The following is a 23,867-nucleotide window of genomic DNA, read 5'->3' as shown; positions in this document are numbered from 1 at the left end:
TTAATTAGCTGAAGCTGTAATTGCAGGATTAACCCCTGATATGTGATTGGACCAAACTTTTTAACTGTCTGTAAAACTGGTGCCCATTGTCCACCTTGGGTGCACCCTGACTACCCAGGGTGCCTTCAATAAATACCCACTTTATTCTCCTGATCTTGTCCAGCCTCTGCTCCAGGCAGCCCCTCCAAGGCTTCAGCTGGCACACCTGATGCCAGGCAAACAGAGGAAGGAATGTGCAGGGCTGCAGCCAGTTCCCTAGGTAACCAAGAGATGTTTTAAAAGGGAAAGTGGTGATAAGTAAATAAATGCACACAAAAAAGGCCCACACACATGACTAACTTTCCTAGATACCAGGGACAATAGAGTGGCAGAACATGGAAACTCATGGATCTCCTATCTGTGAAGGAACAAATTTCTGCCCAGTGAGATGGTTAAACAGCACCTTCATTCACAAGTTCCTTGTGATGCTTGGGGGTGTCCAGCCACCTAGAACAGAGGCTGGGCAGAGCTGCAGAATGAAATGGGTCTTTATTGAAGGCACCCTGGGCAGCCACAGCCTTCCAGAGGCTGCACCCAAGGTGGACAATGGGCACCAGTTTTTCAGACAATTAAACGTTTGGTCCATTCACATATCAAGGGTTAATCCTGTAATTACAGCTTCAGCTAATGAAGTGATTTACCCTCAGTTTGCTCCCCCAATTCACTTTTGTTTGTACTTTTTGGGGCCTGAGGCTGTGGGGTGTCCTTGGATCTCAGGCCCAGAGGGATTTATTGTCTGACCAAAATGTGAAGACAGTAGCAAACACTCTGTATGGAGTTTGGAGTTGTGCACTGATGCAGTACAAGGATTTGGAAAATACAAAAGCTAAAATCCTAAGGCATGACTTGCAGCAGCCAGGAGCATTCTGCCATCAGCCCCTTTCCCCTTCCCTGTCCATGACTTTCCCAGCCCCTCACACCACAGGCAGCTCCTGAGCAGCAGCAGCTCTGCAGAGCAGGAGTCCCTCCCCTGTGGAGATCAGTCACTGTCCATGCAGAGCCCAGTGCCTCCAGAAAGCCAGCAAGGTCACTGAGTGCAGCAGATCTTCCCAAAGCAGCCCTGCTTTACAAGGATCCAGCTGGAAGTCCCACCTTAAATCTGTGACACTGCTGGTGCTGGCCCACGAAGGGGCTGCTCCGTGCCAGGTGCACAGCTGGCACATCTGCAAGCATTTCACACCAGTAAGGCACCTTAAAGTTAACTAAACAATAGGTTACTGTTGTAATAGTAACCAAACCTAGATTTTATTTAGATGGCAGCAGGAAATTGTTTGGACCGATAGTAAAAATTTTGGGAACTAACCACACAAGGTGAGTCAGTTCCCAATGTCAGCAACTGATTTTGACATAACTGGGAATGTTTATGGCAGAAAATTTACCTCTGAATTAGGTTTTAATTTTTTTTTTTTCTTTTCCCCCTACGACTGCAATGGAAAAGAGAAAATGGGTATGAAAAAGGACTCGAGAAGCCACCTTGAGCACCCCTTGTCTCCAGGGGGACTGAGCAGTGCTCCAGGGCTGGCCCAGGGCTGCTGCCCCTGCCTCGTCTGTCCCTTTCCCAGCACTTTTTGGGACATGTGGAGGCTCTTTGAGCACCTGGAACCTGTCCCAGCACCACAGGCATGAACCCTGCAGGGATGCTTTGCAGTGCTCAGGGCCAGGGTCCCAGGGAGGGTGCCCAAAATGCATCTGCAGCAGTGCAGGCCCTGCAACCAGGAACCAGCTGCGAGACCACAGCACCCAGAAAAGGAAGAATTTTGACTTGTGAATATAAGGAAATCTTGGTGCCTGCATGAAATCCCTAAAATCAAGCTCTTTGTTTTCATCCATGAAGCCCTAGAGTGGCTGAATATCCAAAGAGGAATTCAGTACAGAAATGAATACAAGTAATTCTCCTTGCTAGAATTTCCTTGCTATAATCTTCTCTGGATAAAGTTGCACCTTGATATAAACCACATCTATTCTGGAGAAGTGTCTATGAAATCATTGGCAAAGTACATTTTAACCTGTTCTGTGCCTCCTCTCTTTATAACTGTTTCGATTCAATTCTGTAGTCTTAATTAGAGTCAACTTGTTAAAAATAATTTAATAATATACTCAGAAAATCTTGACATTTTCAGTCTGTGGCCTGCTGCCTGTGAATATTTAAAATATTTAACTAAGGCAAGTATCACCAGAAAGACAAACTACAGAGTTATTGGGAAAATAGATTTTGAAGTCAGATTCCAGCATTCAAATGGAGGAGAAAATAATAGAATTAGTCCAGCCTAGATGAAAAGACCACATTTCCATTTTTACAATAAGATTTTAAATAAAAATAACCAACAGCTTGTAAGTAATCCTCTGAATAGAAGTTCTGAGAGATTATTTTACACTATTAAAAATAAATTAGATTATCAGGCTTCTTATAGGCAATTCTGAACTGAAAAGTTAAATAATAAACTGTAGAGTATTCACTTCAAAATCATAGAAGTTACTAGCTGGAGAGTTTGTTATGCTACTTTAGAACCTGAAGTAATTCCACAAATATGTACTCATTAATATCTGTGCATGTGTACCTCAAAACCAGTAACCATGAGAGCTCAGGGAGGTGTCAGACATTAAATTACTCTCCAGTCTAGCAAACAAAACCATAATGATCCACGATTAGTGGGTTATCAATTTAAATGGATAAATGAAGGCTAAATTTAAATTTTAAAAAATTGAACATCAACACACTAGTCCCTGCTGTAATTCAAAAAACTTGCAGTGGCATAAAAATCTAAACCATGGAACACTCTATCTACACAACACAATAAATCAGGATTTAATGGCATTTTGGCCTTAGTATCTGTTCCAAGCTGCACTTCCTTTGAAAAAAAATCAATTTCTAGCTGAAATAATTTTATTTTTACCAATTGCTATTAAATTCAGATTAAGCATACATTTGGTGATTATGCTAATCTCTCCACACTGCTACATCTAGGTTATTCAAGTAAATTAAATGTAATCAATAACCTGCAGAAAAAAACGTAATTTTGTTAACAATCTCACCTTCTGGATTGCTGCTGATTTTAAAGGCTTTGTTTTGCTCATACACTGTTTATTTAGTCACTGACCACTAACAGAATCCTTTAGGAGTGAAAAGAGCAGCATTCCCTTTCCAGTAATAATCCCCACGGTCTCACCACCACCATCCAACCAAGCAGGGGTAAAGCAAATTATATTTTGCTCTGTGCTCACACAGGGGACAAACAAGAGGAGAAAAATTGGATCCAAACTCGTTTTAGCAGTGGAGCAACTCTGCAGCTTCTCACTCCTCTCTTGCATCCTGCCTTGATCTCCTCTGCACAAAGCTGAACAAATTCCCTGGTTTCCCCCAGTCAGTCTCCTGAGGACTCAGGACCTCATAAATAGTAGAACAATTATTAGAAATATCAGAAGTGATTGCACAGCATCACAGCTTTTTAACAACAAATGCAAATTCTTGAGAGTTGCAATGATTTTGTTGCACTCACGTGCATCCCTGCAGAATCAGCTGCAATGCACCCCGTGCCTATGTGGATTAAGAGCAATACTTCCAGGAGCTTCAAACCAGCATAAAAGAACAGTTTGGAAGTGGTTATTGGTATTTTGACACCCCATAACAACCCTTTATGGCAAGTCTCCAGAGAACCTGCAGCTTGCTTCCACACACAGCCTTCCTGAACAGCACCAGAATGAGAAAGAACCTTCTGGCACCTTTTGCCAAACACTTTTTATTAATATTTTTACTAACATTTCATGGGATTCAATAGATTTGAATGGCCTGATTTTCTGAAAAAGGTTATTTTTCTGAAGGTTCTAGTACCACTTTGTACTGGGTTTTTTTGTTGCTGTTTTGGTGTTTTGTTTGTTTGGTCAGTTGGTTTGTTTTTTGGGGGGTGTTTTGTTTGTTTTAGATTTGGGGGTTTTGTGTTTGTTTTGTTTTGAAAGAACTTTAACTCAGCCTTCCCTCTTGAACATGCAGAGTTTTATATCAGGGATTAATTACAGACCTTATGTAACTCCCCACCTGATGGTTTGTGCAGGTAGTTCAGGGATTTTGCTGGAATTCAGTAGGATTACTGTCCTCCCATCACAGAGGGAAAGGGGATAATCTGACACAGGCATTTTCCTGGTGAGAAATGCCCTGATTAATTGCTTTTAATCCGAAGAACATTCCAATCGTGTAAATTCAGAGCATTCTGTCAGTGAGTAGGCCTGAATCACACATCTTTGGCTTAACTCATGCAGAAAAAGTGACAGCAATTTCAGCACCCTGTCATCTCCTTAAGAAAGCAATTATAGTAAAATATTACTGTCACAACTCCAAAGTGTATCAGGCAATGTCCAAGGGGCTTTTAACAGTGGGGTACAGCTCCATCTCACCCCTTCAGCTTCCTCTGGTGCAACTGGAGACAACAGCCAAAGTCCAAAAGGAAAGAATATTTTCATTTGTTTCTCATTTCTATGTTGGTTTGCTTGGAAATGAAATGCATCAAAGCAGGATAAATACTCAATTCACAGGCTTATTTATTTATAGAACAAACTCTCATGGTATATTATCATACTTCTTCACTTTGCATCAATTTCTGCCTTTTTTTGTGGTTAGGGTCCCCTAGGAGCTGTTATTGATACTGAACCTTATCCCTTCTCCTGGTCTAAAATGACAATTACTCCATTTATCCCCTGCTGTATGATGTTATAATTGTCAGCAAAAAGCAACTTTTGTTGTTGTATTATGAACTGTTCCACGAGGAACTAAACCAATGAAGCCTGGCTTCATATCCAAAGCTGCCACATCCCTCCCTGGTCACCAAGCACCTTTAGCTCACCTGTTACCACCTTGCAAGACTTGCTAACCTGCAATTCCTGCAGTTCCTGCCACATCCCTGTGGGAACCCAGGGCTTCCCTCTGGCTCCCTGGCAGGTCTGGGACCCTGGCAGGGGTCAGGAACCCCCCTGGACAGAGCCCCCACAGACACTGGCTGTGATCTCTGTCCATGCAAAAGAGTTTGCAATCTTACAGGATGAATTACAAACTCTGAGTGTTTGATATAAGTATTAATTAAGTGTGGCACGGGTGCAAAAGTAGAATTTTAGGATTCTAGATTAGGGGTCCAAAAGGGACAAGATGGAGGAAATTGGGTGTGTCTTGTCCTTTTTCTCCTTCTTCATGCCCTCCATGTCTCACTGTGGTGTTGGCATTTTTCTGTTGGTTCAGGCTGGGGACACACTGTCCAACGTAGGTGACAGATATTGGCACGTTCTTGTAAATCCAGCCCAGGGAGTTTCTGGTATTTAATGTTTGTCACATCCCACTGAGGGCAGAGCCCCACACGCTGCCCTGCAGGACAGAGCTGGGCAGGGCAGCAGAACATGTGAGAGATAAACAGAATAAACAACCTGGAAACCAGCACAGACCAATTATGGCTTCTGCTTTGGCAGCGGGGCTGACAGACAGAGACTTTCTACAAAGTATTGATGATTTCTCGGAATCATCAATAGCACAGATTCCCACACATCCCCAGCTCTGCTCCAGCCTCTCCCTCAGGGAGCACCAGCCCCACTGGGAGCTGAGCACAGCTGCACACAGCTGCACACAGCTGCACACAGCTGCACACAGCTGGAGAGGCTCGCTGGGAGCTGAGCACAGCTGCACACAGCTGCACACAGCTGCACACAGCTGCACACAGCTGGAGAGGCTCCAGGCTGCTCCTGCCCTCTGTCCCCAGCTGGCAGCACTCCTGGGCCTCACCTCCACCTGCTGCTGATGTTCCTCAGCTTTCAGGACTCTGCACCTCTGAGGCTTTCGCCGCTCCATCGAGTTCAGCAGGATGGAGGAAAGGCAATCACACAAACTGCATCTCCTGGGGAAGGCTGGCCAAAGCAAGCACCATTTTAAACCCTTGCATGCATCTCTTTTTAGCCTCTGCTGCTGCTTTTGTTCCTCAGTTTTACACCTCATGTCTACCCAGGCGAGGACACTGCTCATTTGATGTGGAAGTGGTGTAAGACATGAGCAGCAATCATTCAGCTTCCACAGAATGTTGCTGCTCTGCTTTCCTTCTGCATTCAGTCACTCAGCTGCCCCCAGTGAAACAACATAAAAAATGTGGGGTGTTTTGAAAGTACAAATAAAAGATGCCACCACAAATGTTCGTATTGATCTTGGTTCAGAAGAAAATTAAAAATGCTTGCCTGAAAATCCAGATGTATGGCCACTGAACGTGTGGTCCAAACACATCTCCATTAAGAAAGGTCCTGCTGGAAAAGCACGATGGAACAATTCAGTTCGAAATATTCCAAGTGCTTTGAGGTTCTTACAGCAGCCGAGGGAGCTCCAGTTCCACACAGACACAGCACAAGAGCAGCCAAAGAACGTTTGCTGGTTAACAGGGAGGCAAGCACATGCTCCTGTGATCAGCTTGATGACAGGTTTGAAGGGTTTCATTTTGAATTCAGTTTATAAAAACTCTTTCAAAATCATACACTTGGGGGTACACGTGAAAACATGTACAAGACCAATTAATGAACATGATGCATGTTTAGTTTCTGTAATTTAGCATTAATGAGCCACTAATCACTGATTGTCTCCCAACCTTATGCACATCAGTCACTACTGCACTTGTTTCCTTTGGTTTTTAAAATCTCTTAAGCATTTTAAAATTCCTAGGGAAAAAAGTGCTAATTTTTAAAATTTTTAAATTAACTTATTTTAATTAATTTATTTCTTTAATAAATAATTTAATTTAAATTGTAATTATTTTCTAGTTTTTTTAATCAGAAAAAAAAGAAAATCTGGAGCTTCAGAGTAATTTCTCTTTGTAGCAGCTGAAGATCTGCCTCAGAATTTATCCAGCAAAAACACCAATCTTCAAGCACTGTTATGAAGAGCTTTGTGATTTTTTTAAGAGCTTGTACTTGGGTGAAAGATAAGTAACATGTGCCTTTTGCAACAAGTTTAGAGGTTTACATATGAGTAAATTAGCTTTAAAAAATCTGTTCAAGATTTCCTTTAAATTTTATCTATTACTGCCTGCCTGAGTTTGTTGACTAAATTGAACAAATATTTTGGAGTTATTTATTGCAGAGAGTATTGGCTATGAAATCTGCCCCTTATTCAGTGCTTGGGTATTTCACACACTGCATTTTCTCCTGTTACATTCCTGATCCAGACAGCCCAAATGTGTTTCACCCCACAGTTCATTTATTACGAGGGGAAATCCATCACCCTCAGGCTTGCATGTTACATTTTTTAACTTGTGAATATCTATTTCTCAACCAGAACAACCAGAAAGTAAATGTGCTTCTGCAATTCCCTCTTAAAAGTGAGATTTATAGTGAGATTCCCAGTATTGCTTCGTTTGTAATCTTTGGAATTACTTGATTCCCATCCAATTAGGCACAAGTTCTGAGCAATGAGCCACCCTGACTCAGGGTATCTAGAATGCACATTTATTTATTATGTTTATTTAGCTCCTTGTAGGGACAGGGAGCATCTCCTCACTATTTGTACATGCTCGAGGAGAGCAGAGACTCTGAACTCTCCTGTTATACTGAACAAGAACAGTTTTAATGTGGGTCTGATGTACCTTTCAAGCAAATATGGAAATTAAAGGAACACCCAAAGCTCTATCTCAGCCACACTAATCCTGTGAAAGCAGTGACTCACCTAGTAATGGCTTTCCATAAATTAGGCAGCTAAAAATGGGTAGGAAGCATGAAGCCATTAACAGTTCCTGTAGTGTAAATTCTCTCACTGCATGTGAAGAAAATCCACGGCAGTAAAAATAAGAGATGAAAGTGTCAGCACCCGTCATGTTTAAATATGCCATTAATAATTCAAATCTTCTCTATTTCCTTCCCCAAATGAAAACTGAGTTTCTGTTGCTTTCTAATCCCATGTGTTTTCATCCCAACTATGAGAAGAGAAGAAGTCAAGGTGGCCAAACGCGTTGCTCACCGTGGAACAACCATGTGAGGTGGCAATGATGATTTTTCATTATGTCCACAGCTAATTCTTGCATTTATCCCACCTTTTATTTTATGATACCTCCCACAGCTGTGCTGTGTGTGCTGTCACCTCCCACTCCTCACACCTCCCCAGACATGACTGATGGTAGAAGTGACAGAAAGTGACCCAAAAGAAAAGCACTCAGGGCTGTGGAACTGCAGAGCTGCAGGAGGAGTCGCTGCACTGCCTTGCTCCAGATGCTCTGGGCCTGGCAGGAACAGAGGCTGCCACTGTGACTGCTGCTCTGGACAAGTGCACCGGGGTAAAAGAAGGGTTGAAAACTCTTATGGGTTGAACACTGAAGTTTTAGGGGTGAAATAAGATAGCACGGTTATACAAAAAAAAAAAAAAACAAACAAAAAAAAAACCAAAAACAAAACAACAAAAAAAAAACACAAAAAAAACCCCAAACAAAAAAAAAACCACAAGCAAAAAGTAGTGCCAGACATAACAAAATGCACCATTTTTTCATGCCACAGGAAGGACTACAACAGCCCATCCTAGAAAAGGTGGGAACAGCATGGCCTCACACTGGGAGCTGGCAAAGGCCTCAATACTGCAAGAGTCCTTGACATATTCCTCAGTCCCCCTGTGGCCCTGGCCAATCACTCATTGGAAATTCTGTTGGCATCCTACCACAAGGAATTCTGAATATCAAATATTCAGCTCAAGGTCTCTTAACTTCTCATTTCCAGAGTAATAACATCTCTCGTCAAAACCATTTGTTTTATCCAACCCAGCCTTGCTGCATCTACTTCCCATAACTTCTTGGGGTTTGTTTATGCTTTGCCAAACTAAACAAGATCTTAAAGAGAATTGGACATAGCAGTGCTTTGCTATTAACAGCTGAATTTTGCACTCATGTTGCTCCATTCCTTCTGGACCATGCACCCACTGAGATCTATTCCTTTATGTAATTCCTTCTGGTCATAGGAATGGAGGAGAGATTGCTCTTGCTTTAAAACAAGGGAAAATCACTAGTTAAAAGTAAAACTGTCTAACCAAAAGAAAGGCTTAGAATTTTATTTTTAACTTAGTTAGTTTTTTTCATTCCAAGTTGCCTGTGAGCTGGAGGCAACAAATCAGTCCAGGCACTTAGAAGAGCAGAGGAGCATCCACAAAGCACGGGCAGCACTAATGAGGAGAAGGGCTGGGAGCAGGATTTTCCAGGGCCTTCATCTCCCTCTGTCCCCATCTGGTAACAACAGCCCTGCCCAGCACACGGCCCAGGCACTGAATGGGCTGTGCTGATGAAGGGCACCCAGTACTGCTCAGCTCATCGACACAGAGGTGACACACATAAAAAAACTTGCCTTCCTTACGGTCACTATACAAATCCTTCATCAAAATAAACTTCTAGAGACAGAAAGACAAGAGAGGCAGGTTGTTTCTTAAAAACTGAACAGGCAAATGAGAAACTGAGCCAAGGCAGAGGCAAGCAGGTGCTGCCAAGAGGCACTGAGTGTTGTTCAGACAGGATTGTCAATAAAGGGAACACAGCAGGCCCGTGGGGATGCTCAAATGTTTGGAGCAATAAACCAGAGGGGCGAGCAGCAACACCTGCAGATGGCTCTGAGTGGCAGAGTGCCTCAGGAAATCCAGGATTTTATTTAGGGCAGGTGAAGCCTGGCACAAGCCCTGGCACAGGTGCTTTGTGCCAAGGCTCAGGGAAGGATGGGATATAAACGGGACAGGGAGGTGCAGCTCTGCTCGGCCCCAGAAGCTCAGCCCAGCCTTGGACAAAGTCACTGATCTCAGCTTCTGGAGGCACTGCAAAGGCCTGATTCCCACTGAGAGGGAGATCCTGCAGACCTGCCTTTGCTACTCAGCTCCAGCTGCTGTTTCTGTGGCTGGGACACAGAACGAGGCTCCTGGACACCTCCGGCAGCGCCGCTGATCCTTGCTGGCACCACCTGAACAAAAGGTTTCCCCAGAGCTCTTCACCCATGAGTATTTCCTTAGCTCACCAGATGATTTCTGCCTTTCTCTCTGGGATAAGCTCCATAATGTTTCTGACCCTAGCAGGACCTGCTCAGACTATTAAAGAGGCTTTTTTAGAGTTATTACAATTCTGCCAGTCTCCTGTCAGTCTGACAGGATCTGCTGGCAGTGCAGGGAGCATCAGGCTGCAGCCACCACGCAGAGCACAGAGCACTGCAACAGGGCAGGAGTGCAGCACTGCAGCTCCAAGGTCACTTTGACACCACAGAAGTGGAGGCTGCACCAGACAGGGAAAAGTCCCAATTCCCACTAATAACCCTTTAGCTACAACATATAATCTCAAGTACTTAGCCAGCCATGTAACTACCCTTTATCTCCAACAAAAAACCCTACTCCTTCCTATTCCCCTCTTTTATGTTTGAACTATTTTCTCCAGGTGTTTTTTACCTTGTCACAATCCATTACCTTCATATGCTTTGATCTTTCCATAGGGAATTTATTTTCTCTCTTCAAAGATCTTTTCTAGTCAGAAGATATTTTCCCCAGTCCACAGGCTCTGTTCCATTCAGATGTCACAGCAGGATGCTTATTTTTACCTGCCCTTTTTAATTTTTTTTTTAATTTATGAACATTTAAGAACTCAAACTTCAAATTAGAACCAAGCCAGGCAAGTTTATTCCTGATGACACAAGATGTGGCCTCTGATGAAAAATCTAAAAGACACACATTGTGTACACACTGCTGCGACAAATTCACCCCACAGGAGGTTTTGTGAGGCAAAATAGTTACAGGAGAGCAAAGATACTCAAAGGTCAGTCATAGATCAACAGTTCTTATTCTGAAGGAAAATAATCCAGAAAATATATTCTGTACAGCTACATTTGCCTTAGATTTCCAAGGAGATCTTAATTCTCCTTTGGTTCATTTGTCAAAGTTTGTATTGTGTAAATATGTGCAGTGCTGAGGTTGCCAGTGTTGCAAGAATCAATTTGCTTTACTTCCATGTGCATGACAGACTGGGGACAAAGAGAAAGATGCTGGATGCATCCTCTTCCACAGAGTATGGTACTGTACAGCCCAGGATTTTCTTCTTCTATGAACAGGACCAGTTCCTGTGCAGCCAGGGACCATCCACTGTCCTTCTGTGAAATAAACTCTCCATTTCTCTGATGCTGTAGGCACCAATTAAAATAATTGTTCCTGGTTTGTTGCCATTAGATGTGCCACTAATGACACCTCCCCATGGGGAGGGTGAGCAGCAGCAGCACATCCTGGATGCAGCCAAGTGCTCCTGACAAGAAACAAGAACTCAGCAAAGCCAGACCCCCAGACTGGGGCCAGAACCACCCCAGTGGACTGGAGATGAGGCCCCAAACCAAAATGTTAAATCGCAGCATTTAAATTTGCCAAGTAACTGCTCCATTGTAGATATTCTGAACAACAAACAAAACAAATTGCCTGTCCCAAAACAAGCCATCTAATGCATATACAAAGAAAAAATATCAGCCTCTCAGGGCTTTATTTCTAAAGAAAGAACAAAACACTGAATTGTCAAACAGAACATGCCTGAAATCATAATGCTCATATGTAAAATAGCTCTTGCACAGAATCATGGAAAGTTCTGAATTGAGCTTTCTTTATACACATTTGCACAAAGCAACTGTCATTATAAATAGCAGCATTTTTAAAAAAAAAAATCTGCACGCTTCTGGGCAAAGGTGTTTGTTCCTGTGCTGAATATCTTCTCACCTAAAGTCTCACACTTCTTGTGGAGTATTAATACCTTCTCTTAATCCTTGTAAGATCAACTTGTCTTTGTGATCTGTGAGCTGTGCACCCTGAGCATTTATCTGGACACGCCCAAGAGCAAGTTCTATGTAAAATCTATGTTAAAAAAAAAATTACACAGATATTTAGAAATACAAAACACATCACAAGTAAAGTAAAGCAGATGCTTTAAGGAAAAGTAAAGGCTTCTCAAGAAGAACCCTGCCTTGGTTATGGCAGTGCCTATAAGGAGTTCCCAGTTCCAAACAAGCCCCCACCACTTGGGCAATGGTTTAATAATCAAAGATGACCAAACAAAGTCCTTGAGTCTTTTTCTTTTTTTCCTTCTTCCCTTTGTTCTGTTCTGCAGACAGAAGGCAGAGACAGCAGTAATTTCATTCTCTGCACAGCAGAGAGGCAGAGTGATCTCTGGGCATCCCAGGCACTGTGTCCTTGCTGGCTCCTCACTCAGCCCCTCCGTGGCTGCAGCCCAAGAGAAGAGCAGCAGCTCTGCTGTCCCCAGAGCCTGTGCTCCTGCCCTGCTGCAGCCCGATGGACACGCAGGGACAGCAGAGTTATGGCCCAGGCACAGCCCCTGAATACAGATTGACCTGGCTGATTGCAGCAGGGCAGAAACCCTCACCCGTGTCCAGTGCAGACACAGCCTTTGCTCAGGAGCTCTCTGGCTGGCAAGGATGGCTCCAGTGGCCACCCCCGCCTCTGCACGCACACAGCAGAACACCCAGAGTCCCAGATGCTCCTGAAGGACGTTTGGACAGAGATAAAGCTTTGCTTAGAATGCCAGCTCTCCATTCTGAGAGAGAATTGTGCTGCTAGGCCTGCTGAGAGGTCACAGCACCTCTCACGTGCCTCATTCCAGTGCTGAGGCACACATGGGGCTCTCATCTGGGATGTGAGGTCAAAGTAAAAGAAGCCTTGTCCATCATGATAATTCTCACTTTTCTGTGCTGCTCCCGAAAAAAGGGTTTGCCAGGTTGGAGCTTGTCAGAACAGAAAATGCAAAGGCTTTTCAGAAATTCAAAATTCTGTCAGAAAGGGTCGAGGCCCTCACCTCAACTCCCCACATATTCAAAATTAATTTTATTCTGACCCCAGCCCACATCCAGTCTGTTCCGTTATGAAAGAATGAGCAGAGTTTGCCTGGTTTATTCTCTCAAAGAGACAGCCAAGAAGAATAAATGCAGATCATTCTACTTTGACCAAATTAAAGGAAATTGTAGCTCAGAGCAAAGGGATTCCCACTGTTCATCTGACAACACAAAGGAATTACTGCAATCCTGTCTCCTGTCACCCCTGGCAGGCTGTTGGATGAGTTTCTGTTGTTTGTCCTTCATCATTTACCTGAAAAATCCCAACAGCAACCTGCACAATCAGTTTCGAAGCAAAACAAAGACAAGAGAAATAAATGTAAGCCCCTGCGAAAAATCCTTTCCACTGGAGGAGTTTTACATATGGTTACATGTACCCAAACAGTGAAGCACAAATACTGTGCTTCACTTTGAGGAAACAGCTGCCTTTGCTGTAAACAAAGAAGCACTAGAACAGACCCAGAGACAAGCACCAGCACCAAAGGACAGAAAAATAAAAGTGAAGTTTTAAATTAAACAAACATTTGGCCAGTCGCTGTTTAGGTTTTGTTAAATGTTTCATATTTTGCAATATGTGAGGATTTTTCACGTTCACTCAGCAAAGGAAGTAATGCTTAATTCGTTGGGAGTTACCTTCTAAACTACCCTCCTTTTTTTAATGTTTCCCTTCACACTGTGCAATGCCCCTGCAGCACCTCCGAGGGAAAGCACCTTGGACAGAATGACTTGGCTCTGAGCTGAGCCTGATCCAGCCAGCAGCCCTGCTGCCTCTGAGCACTTTGGATTTACCTTCCCACCCAGCTGTGACCTTCTGTTCCCCCTGTGCTGCATAGCACTTCATCTCCTGAGAGGATTCAACACTTGCAACCACTCAGTGCTGCCAAATGTGGGATTGCTGGAGTCCTTTCACTTGACTCAAGACCTGCAGACTCCTCCAAGAGCACCGTGAGGAATCCTGGTGGCCCTGGGTCACTGCCAGCACACAGGAGCAGGGGTTCTGGAGAGGAGCTCTGCTCCGTGCAGTCCCTGATTCCCTCCCCAAGGTGCAGGCCCTCTCTTGATTCATACACACACAGAGACACTCAGAGCTGTGCTTCCTTCTGCCCAAACATTTCCTGTTTGACTCGAGTTGTTATGTTTTACTCCAAGTGCTTCTTTCTGCATGACAGGTTTCACCATGCAGGCAGCTCCTGCACAGGAAGGGCTGGCAGAGGCAGAGCAGGACTCAACAGGCTCTATTTCCAAAGCTGAGCTGGTGAAGGAGCAGCAAACAGCTCTGGGAGCCAGCAACAAGGAAAACACCAACTTGCAGAGTGCATAACTGGCTTTGCCAGGTGGGGGTTAAACAAGAAAAGCACCTGTCAGCTGTGATTTCTGTCAGGAGATTGTTCAGCTGCTAAGACATCTCAGTCTGCACAGAACTTAATCAAATCTGCTCCTTCTCCCCTAGAGTCAAGCCCACAGAAGTGCTTGTCACTGCACGGGCAATGAGCACGCTGATGGAAAGGTCTGGGCTTTAACATTCCTGCTGCTGAAGCCACAGACCAGTCCCAGAGGTGAAATACAAGGGAATACATCACTTCATGTACATGAAGCAACAGAGACTGACGTGAAAAATGTGATTCCTGTCAGCATGTCAAGACGTGTGGGGCACATTCTGCCTTGCCATTCCCTCCCCCTGACTAAAATGTTCAATGCAAAGAAAAAAAGCATCAGGTTAAGTGACTTGAAATATTTTTGTATTTGTATCATCTAGTAAACAAAGTTGCTGAAAGATGTCATTGTGTGATCCTCGCATGTGTGTGGGAGACCAGCTGAGCTGTCAGGAATGACTGTACAGCTCCCTGCTGGAAAGAAGAAGTCAAACATTTCACAGCAGACTTTTGTAGCCTGGTGGGATCTCTGCTAAACACTTGGGATACCCGGGCTGTCAGTGCTCCAGGAGGGTATTGCTGATTCACCCTGGCAGTGCCCACTCCCAAGGGAGCTGTCCCAGTGCCAATCAGCAGCAGGGCTCCCAGCACAGCTCTGACACCAGCTCTGCAAATTCTGCCTGCAAACCCTCGGGTGAGCCAGTGGGACAGAGGCCATCACCAAAGTCCAGTCACCCTCTGAGGTGCAAACACAACCCAATGCCCAGAGCCTCCTGGAGGGCTGCTCGGGCACTCAGTGCCCTCGGGGTGTTTTTGCTGCTATTGATGAAAGCCCTTTGTTCCTTTGCTTCCCTTCCCCTTTCCCAGCTGAAGTGTGAGCACAGGAGGCAGGTGCTGGCTGCAGGTGCTGTCTCTGTGCACATACTGCAAGTGGATGCTGCTGGATATGTGAAGGGAATCTGTCAGAGCTATCAGCAAACCCAGCTGCAGTTCAGAAAGATTTCCCACAAGTCAGCCTAAAAAGAGTGAGGGGGAGAGGGGATGAGAAAGTTTTGTCTCTTCTTTTAGTGTTGCTCAGGATCACTGACAGCAATAAGGAATGCACAGGCTTAGAATCCCTCTCTAAATTCCAAAATAATGTACAAAACACTGAGCCATACATTAGTCTGTGCCCCAGCTGGTGGGGGCCAGCAGAGCAGGTTGTGCTTTCCAGCAGTGCCCTCTGCCTTGCTGCAGCACACTGTGATTAAGGCCCTGCACAGGGCCAGTCACTAGCAGATAGACAGGAGCTATTTTTGTATGTGAATTCAAATGAACAAATGCAATTTCTACCCACCGACCTCCTGAAGCAGAGGAGGAGGTCAGTGGGTTTAGGGACAATTAATGATTTTCGTAATTTCTAGGAAAGCTTTATCAGTATCCTTACATTTCTAAAATGCTGACACATCACACGATCCAGGGCCTCCTGAGCACATCACACCAGCCCAGCCTGCAGCACCCCTGACCTTCTGTGTGTGCAGGGGCATGCTGAGAAGCCAGGGCTGCCAGCTCCCAAAACTTTTCCTGCATGGATGCACACCTGTCCTCTCACAGGCTCCAGGCTCCAGCAGAGCTAAGTACTTGGGGTGATCACTCGCTGTGAAGGTTCAGAGACTGATTCCACCAAGAAATGCAGTTTGCATGGGAAACTCACTGCTCACCTCCTCTAGAGGCATACAGAATCTAGAATGAGGAAGGAGATCTGGAGAGGCAGGGAAGGAACTGAGCTAGGGATCCATCCAGCTTCTGATGATACCTTAAGTTTTCATTTTTCATATTTTTCAGATTTTCAGATGTGTACTGCATCAGTGCACAACTCCAAACTTCATACAGAGTGTTTGCTACTGTCTTCACATTTTGGTCAGACAATAAATCCCTCTGGGCCTGAGATCCAAGGACACCCCACAGCCTCGGGCCCCAAAAAGTACAAACAAAAGTGAATTGAAGGGAGCAAACTGGGGGTAAACGACTTACAAACTTACAGTTGTCTGAAAAACTGGTGCCCATCGTCCACCTTGGGTGTAGCTTGGGAGTCTGTGACTGCCCAGTCAATAAATACCCACCTTATTCTCCAACTCTGCCCAGCCCCTGTTCCAGGGAGCCACCCCAAGGCATCAGCTCCTGCCCTGGCCAGCACCACTCCCTGCCTGCTGTGAGGACCCCTCTCCTTGCTCAGGCAGGGAGATCTCCTTCCCCTCCAGTGTGGGCCTGGACGCTCCCACTCGCTATAAACACCTTTGGTTCTATTAAACAGGTCCCTCTGCCCTGCTGGGGCAGCACTTACAGGGGAACAGCACAATGGCTTTCCCTGACTCTCAGGGACTTGTGAGACACTTGTAGAGAGCTGGGAGCTGACACCCAGCTGGAGAAGCCTGCACTGCAGATGAAAGGTGAGAATTCACTTGCAGAGAATCTGGGTTTTGTTCTCTGTGGGAAGAACACAAACTTCTGCATTCGAGACAAATTTAATAATACATTCCAGTGATCTGCATTTTTCCAAGCTCCTAGATTCCCTCCCTTCCTGAACACCATCTGTTTTCCCATTCTATCAGAGGTATCTCTGTGGCATCCACTGCCAATGGGTTGAAAATTAAAGTTATCATGGATGAAACGTCAAGATCTTGAATGTTTGGGAAACAGCCAAATGTTAGTTTAATTAACTCCAACACACTCAATTATGACTGACCTTTTCAAACAGAACCAGAGAAGCAATGAGGTTGGAAGCAACCTCTGGAGATTATGTGCAACCATCTGTTCAAAGCAGAGCCCATTAGATGGACTTGCTCAGGACACCATCCAGTCAGATCTTTTATTAGCTCCCAAAACAATTTTCAAAACATCTCTCCTCAACACAGGCACTGCAAGAAGTCCTTCAAGAAGTTACTTCAAACCAAATTTTCCAACTTCATTTCCTAGAATGCAAAGAAATGTTTTGATAATTTCATAACAACAACATTTTCCAGAATAGGAAATAAGAAAAAACATTTTTGCTACAATGACTGCATTTTAATACTGGTCACTTTTCAAATTTCAATTACCAATTAAAATTTTAAAATTTCTACATATAAATTCCAAGCTGGATCTTGTGTAAGCATCTTAAAAGAAAACCAGCACCTATCCAGTACCAAGCACTAAGAAGAGTTCAATTCAACGCTTTTCACTGTGTGTTTCTTCTCTTCAACTCTTTTCCAGATCACACAAGGAGTTTTGGAAACTCTGTGGACAGTTTTTGCCTGCTCAGACTCCAGCACAGGGAGACCATTGGATGGGACAGGACCCATCACAGCCTCTGGGATGTTCCCAGCACCCAGCAGCTCTGGTTCTGTCTGCAGCTGCTTGCAAAGGTTGTTGCAATTCTGTGTGGTTTCAGCAGGTTTCAGAATAATGAAACCTCCAGTGAAGTCACAGCACAGACCCCCACAAACACAAACTTTCAGCTCTCTGCTGCTTCCAAACATGCAGTGACCACATACTGGAAACCATTTCCATACATCTACTGGCTCACAGGAAGTGTGCTACAATGCAGCGAGAGAGATGAAAAAGATGAGAATGTGCTTTAAAAAAATCAAACTAAACAAAACAGAACTCCTTATGGGGTTTATCTTCTAAAAGGTGACCATAGAGGAATATCTACTTTCCAGAAGAGTTCTATTTTAATGCTGTGATACTGAGTCCAGGTGTAAGTTAAAACACATTAAATATTAAATTTTTCTCTCATTTATTCTGAAATATAAATATTTTTATTTTACTTATTAAATTTTTCATCCAAAAAGATCAAGGAACTGGATCACCTAATTCAGATTATTTGGTCAGAAACTCCCATTCTAATTATATCACCCAGTACAGAAGCAGCAATACAACTGCAACCAACAGAACACTTGCAAAGGTACAGACAGCTCTATTTCAATGAGTTACTCAGTAATTTACACTGAAAAAACAAGAGGTTGTCATAGCTGAGCAGTTAAAAAAACACCCCCTTGCAATCACTTGATGCTTCTGCAGTGAATAATGCAAAAGGGTTGAGAGTGCTCAACCACAGACACAGGAAAAAGGGAATTGCATCATTACAGAAACCCGGCCTGGTTAATTGGAGGTAATGGCCATGAATAACGACAGCAGAGGGTGCCGAGTGACGTAGGAGAGAGAATGTTCTCTCTCTGAGTTGCAATTGCTTAAAACAAACAGTTTGGTCAGCCTGAGCTTACTGCTGCCCGCCTGTGCTGCTCCTGCTGGAGCTGGGAACATCTGGCTGAGGCTGTCAGGAAGCAATTCCCGACTTCCATGGGGTCTGCACCCCACAAACGGTGGCAGAGGAGCATGTTGGTGTTCAGAATTTCTGATTTCTTTGTCTGGTGATTAAGGACTCGAATGCACAGAGCTGAGAGTTTGTTGGACTGGTTGCTCTCTCTTTTCCCACTTTCCACCCTTTCTCCCTGGACGTGGCTGCTTGGTAGAAAGCCCAGTGGCAGTCAAGAGGAGAGAGAGAACACTGGATCCATTTTTCCCCTCCCCTCAGCCCTGCCTGTCCATCCTCCCCCCAGGAACATTCTCTACACTCCTGCACACAAACATGGCTTTGCCTGCTGCTTTACAGCCTGATCACTGATTCTTCAGGAAGACATTAATTAGGGAAATAGTTCCTGAAGAAGGAGAAGTGTTCCTTTGCCAGACCAATTCATGTGCTGCTGCAGCCACTCTCAGTATCCTGTGAGTCACCTCACAGCTGAACCATCAATGGAAATGCTGGGAGTCAAGGGGAACAAGCTGCAGTGATGCACAGCAGAATGAAGGAGAGCTAAGTCACAAGGAAAGAGACCTCCAAACTACATGTGTTTGGGTTTCATCTACTTCATATCAGCCTGTTTGGAAGAATGTTTATTAGGACACATAAACTTTGCCTGTACTTGTCACATATCCTTCCCATCAGCTCCCTTTTTGAGATTACTTCCTTGGCTGAGGCCTTCAAGACACCACACAGTTTGATCTCTACACTTTCAAACATTCATCACCCAAATATCCAAAAGATTTATGACCTACTTGGGCCACCCTTACTTCAAATGGCAAGTTGAGTGTATAAGGAATAACACTTCATGTGAGCTGGGAGCATTTATTTCTCCTGCAGTACATGAAGTTGATCTGGGTCTGCACGATGCCACGTGAGAGCAAGTCAGCGGAAGCCAGCAATGAATAAAACACATGAATCCCCCTGGTCATGTCTCCAGACATGCAGATTAAGCAGCAGCTCCTACTCCTAATGCACTGACTTCAAGGCTCCTACGAAGAGCTGCGAGCCTCAGAACCAGCACACGGGTCAGGCCAGAACTGTGCTGAAAATGGGGTGCTTCCCACTTCTCAGCATCCTTTTCCAATGTACACAGCCCTGCTGCTCTGAGAACAGCCTGGTTCTTTTCACTATAAGCAACAGGACATCCCTTAGACGAGAAGAGCAGCTCCACAGCCACAGCTGTGTGAACCAGTCCCAAGCCATCGTCCCTCTGGCTGGCTGCAGGAGGAGGCAGAATGCCAGCAAATGTCACTCCTGACCTTGGCTGCCTGGGTCTGAGGCAGCTGGCCAGGTATGAAACCCCCAGAGCTCCAGGGACTCCCATCTTCCTGCACAATGGGTCCGTGGAGCTCTCGTGGAGCACATTCCTGAGGGAGCACAGACACAGCGTGGAACACTGCACCTCTCTGAACGAGTATCCCTCCATTCCATGCTTGTTGGACTTCCCATGGCCATGCCCTGGCTGGATGCACTTCTGTAAGGCACTGAACTCCCTGCAAGCAGTGGATCAGGACTGTGAGAGGATTCTACTGAATAGTTTGCTGATTAGTACAAGAAAGGGGCAGGGAGATTTTGACAAGTTTTATAAAATTATGCCCACAAAAGCAGGCCTAAGTACTGCTCCACAAACAACAGGAGACAATAGTCACGACATTCTTCTCAGGGAAACTGAACAGGCATTCAGCCACAACAGACTCACTGCTACTGCTGGAACCTTTTAATCCCACCCATCACCTCCTTGCTGCTCTAAAACAGGCACAAGGACAATTGTTTTAAGAAGCTCTAGCTGCTGCCTGGGGAATGGATTGGATTTTGCCCTGGGGGCAGCCAGGTGCTTTGCTGGTGTCTCACAGAAGGTGTCCCTGCAGTGGAGCCCTTGGTCCTGGATTGATGCAGAGGCACCCTGCAGCCTGGCCACTGAGCTGGCTGGACAGCAGATGACATGATGCCTTGAGCTGCTATTGTATGGAATTAGCCACTGAGCTGTGACCATTGTAAACCAGACAAAACCACCACTTCACCTGCTGCTCTTGGCCTGTTTTCCAGCAAGGAACAAAGCTCAGGAGCAACTCAACTCTGAGCACCATTTTGTCCTTCACTGCTTCTCACATCTCCTCCAAATGAGTTTGTATGTTGTATGCTCTTCCTCACACCTGGAAAATCTCTCCCAGCTCTGCTGGCAGGTCTAATCTTTCTCTGTTCTTGCTTTAAATACCTTTTATGCCCTTCTCCTTTCATTCAGCCTTTTGATGTTACAGCTTCCCCTCCTCTGCCTGCGTAAAGGCAAAAGTTCTGTTTCCAGAATGGATCTCACCTGCCCAGGGTTGTGCTTACTGTGAGAGGCCACGGGGACAGATTCCCACCTGATGTGGATCATACGGGTCTGCTGGGGTGATACACGACCATGGGTCACAGAAAACATGGTGAATAAGGAACACTGTTCTCTGGTTTTCACTACAAGAGTGAGATCAGGCAGAACCTGCTCCAGGTCAGCCCAAACCAACAGGGAGCTGCTTCCACACGCTGTATGGTCCAACTGCAGAGCTCCTCACCCAGGACACTACAAACTGAGCACCTGGACACCTTACGAGAGAACAAAGCCCACAGGAGACATGAAATACTGAGAACTCTCCTGAGGTTCAGACACTCCCCAAGCTGGAGACCTTTTCCTAAGCTGGAAATTGGGAAAGTATTCTGGGAATACCTTGGTATTCTGGGAATACCCTGTACCCTTCCCTGAGCAAACCCTGCAAGCTGCTGCAGGGGACAGCACCCGGGGATGGGTGGGGCTGGCACCTGGCCCAGGGCAGATCTTCATCCCAGCAGTGAAGTCACAGCACCCTGAGTGTCAGTGCAGGTCTGGACAGGCAGAGGATGAGCCCAGCACTCCCACAGGTGGCACAGCAGGAGAAGGAACCTCCAGAGAGCATCTGGTGCTCACCGGCAGCTGGCTCTGACAGCCAGGCAAATCCAGCTGCTGCTGCAGGGCAGGAGCTCACCCACACTCACCTCTGCGCTTCAGCAGCAGCTCAGCAGCTGCTGGGACAAGACATCCATGGAGTTGTTCAAAGGAAAGGTTTCATTACAACATCTGGCAGTGAAACAGAAGCCAACTGACACTCCCAAAGACAAGGTGGTTTGTCTTGATTTTCTTTCGATTATCAAACTCCATGTCCATTTGGCTAAATTAGACAAAAACTGCTCTCCCATTTTCCTCTAATTTTTGTCAGCAGACTGATGTAAAGCCCTACAGAAGAAGTATGACCAAGTTATATCAGTATCACCCTTTCTACTTCATGAAAACCTACATACACCAAGACTGAAACACACATGGGTTAAGTTAAACATCATCTGATTATTGCTTAGTGTCAGAACAGCTCCGATTGTGTAGAACTGCAGCAGCAAACTCATATATTAATCATTGAAGAACAGCTCACGTACAAAGAGAAGTGTTTGATGTCATCATCTGGCTCAACAGAAACACAGCTAGGCAACAGGAGCCTACAATGAACTGCCTTTAACTGACAGGCTTTGGTGTTTGCATAAGGAATCTTCTATTAGAAAGTTGCCTTTTTGAATTCCAAGGAGTTCCTTGCTTTAGAAATATTTTGGACAGCACGAACAAAAGCTTCTTGTCTGAGATACTATATAGGAAACAGCATTAAAGACAAAAGCTAATATGTGATTGCAGACTCTATTTCGAAAATGCCTCCTGAGGAACAGTTGGTTATTGGAAATATTTTTAAAGCAATTTATTCACAGATTTCCAAGACAGTCTGCACTGCTCATGTTCTCTGAATCAACCAAGCTCCAGTTCTTACAGGATCACCCAGTACCAGCACAAATGACTGTCTCAGACATCTCCCCGGGCTCTCCCTTAAGGGTCACCGGGAATGAGCAATGAATTGAGGCAATAGTAAAATGATGCATTCAGCTGCCTGAATCCTTTTGTGAATGAAGAAGGGTCTGATCAATTCCTATTTACCTCAGCACACTCTTGGTTTCGGAATGGACTTTGGGGGTTCATCGCTGCCTAGCAGGGAATGTTAATGCTTCCATTAATGCTCCATGTAAAAAACTCGGAGCAGGTATTTGGAGAGATGGGAACAAGAAGGAACAGATTATTATCAAGCACTGCTGACAGGAAGCCATTGGCACCGGAGAAGGTGAGGCTGGACTGATCAGACAGCCACCGTCTGCGAGAGAACATTTCATTAAACACGGAAAACAAACAGGACCCGCTTGCCGTGGAGCAGCAGCGCTGGGTGACTCATGCAATTGAACCACCCTGACTCGAACCTGTTGAAGATCTTGGCCCAGCCTTCCCTTTTCAGCACGAATCCGACTAGAGACGTGTCGGTAACCCCCGGGCCGCTGGATAAACACGGCGGGAGCCCACCCGTGCGCCCAGGTGCGGCAGCGGGTCCGACGGGCGGTGCTGCCGCAGCTCCGGCTCCTGCCGAGCCCCCGCCCTGGCAGCCGCGGCCGCCCCCGTGCCCGTGCCCCCCCGCGGCACAAGGGCCCCCGAGAGCCGCAGGGGCTCCGCAGCCCTCCGGTACTCACATGGCGAGCGGGGGGCGAGCGGCCGCGCCGGCTCCCTCTCCAGCAAAGATGGCTTTCGGCTCCGCGCCCGCTGCCAGCTGGCTCCTACTGTTGCAGGCACTGTTGTTGGGAGAGGAGGGGTAGGCACCGGCTACTGAGCATGCCTGCGCCTCGCATCAGCGGCTGGGAGCCGAGGCGAGGCTCGGAGCGCCCTGCACGCCCTCCCGGCCGCGGAGCGCCCCGAGCCCGCGGGGGCAGCGCCGGGCCCCGCGCTGGGCGCGGCCACCGCAGCGCTCGCTCGGCCGGCACCTGCGGGCCAGGGGGAGCCGCGGGGTGTTAACAACCTTCCTGCTGCCCCTCCTCGCTAGGAAGAAACGTTTTTTAAAGGAGGAGAATGACGGAAGGTGCTGCCGTTCGATCCCACGCTGCCGTGCGTGTCGTTTCATCCACTTGTGGATGAAAACCCACGGAGCAAATCCAGAGACAGATAAGCTACCAGATCAAGCACTGATTCTGGAAAGGTTATGTCTCAGAGGAAGTACAGCCCTTGCTTCTGGTTTAGATGTCACCTCACATTCGCCCTCAATCCAGGCATCCAGCCTCACCCTCCGTGAATATCAGCACCCCCCTGCGTGCCCCATTCCCCTGTGCAGAACTGAAACTCTGCAACAGCACGTCTTCCTCTGCATGCAAACCAAGGCCTTCACGTACTCTGAACAGAGGTGAAGGAATAAGAAAGTCTGTGTGGTTTTTTA

At 45.8% G+C, this 23,867-nt stretch overlaps 1 protein-coding gene across 1 annotated transcript in view; it reads right to left on the bottom strand.

Annotated features, from left to right (window-relative positions):
• The window catches only part of LOC110484829 (vesicle-associated membrane protein 2), a 53,661-nt gene extending 30,231 nt beyond the window's left edge, over positions 1-23,430 (bottom strand). The window contains exon 1 of the mRNA XM_021555754.4: positions 23,134-23,430. Coding sequence (XP_021411429.1) covers positions 23,134-23,135 — 2 coding nt within the window. The 5' untranslated portion in view covers positions 23,136-23,430. The remainder of the gene's footprint in view (positions 1-23,133) is intronic.
• Between the last annotated feature and the right edge of the window lie 437 nt (positions 23,431-23,867).

The sequence above is a fragment of the Lonchura striata genome, chromosome 9 (assembly GCF_050655825.1).
Source record: "Lonchura striata isolate lonStrDom1 chromosome 9, ASM5065582v1, whole genome shotgun sequence".
In the NCBI taxonomy this organism is placed as follows: domain Eukaryota; kingdom Metazoa; phylum Chordata; class Aves; order Passeriformes; family Estrildidae; genus Lonchura; species Lonchura striata.
This window is presented reverse-complemented; position numbering and strand designations above follow the sequence as displayed.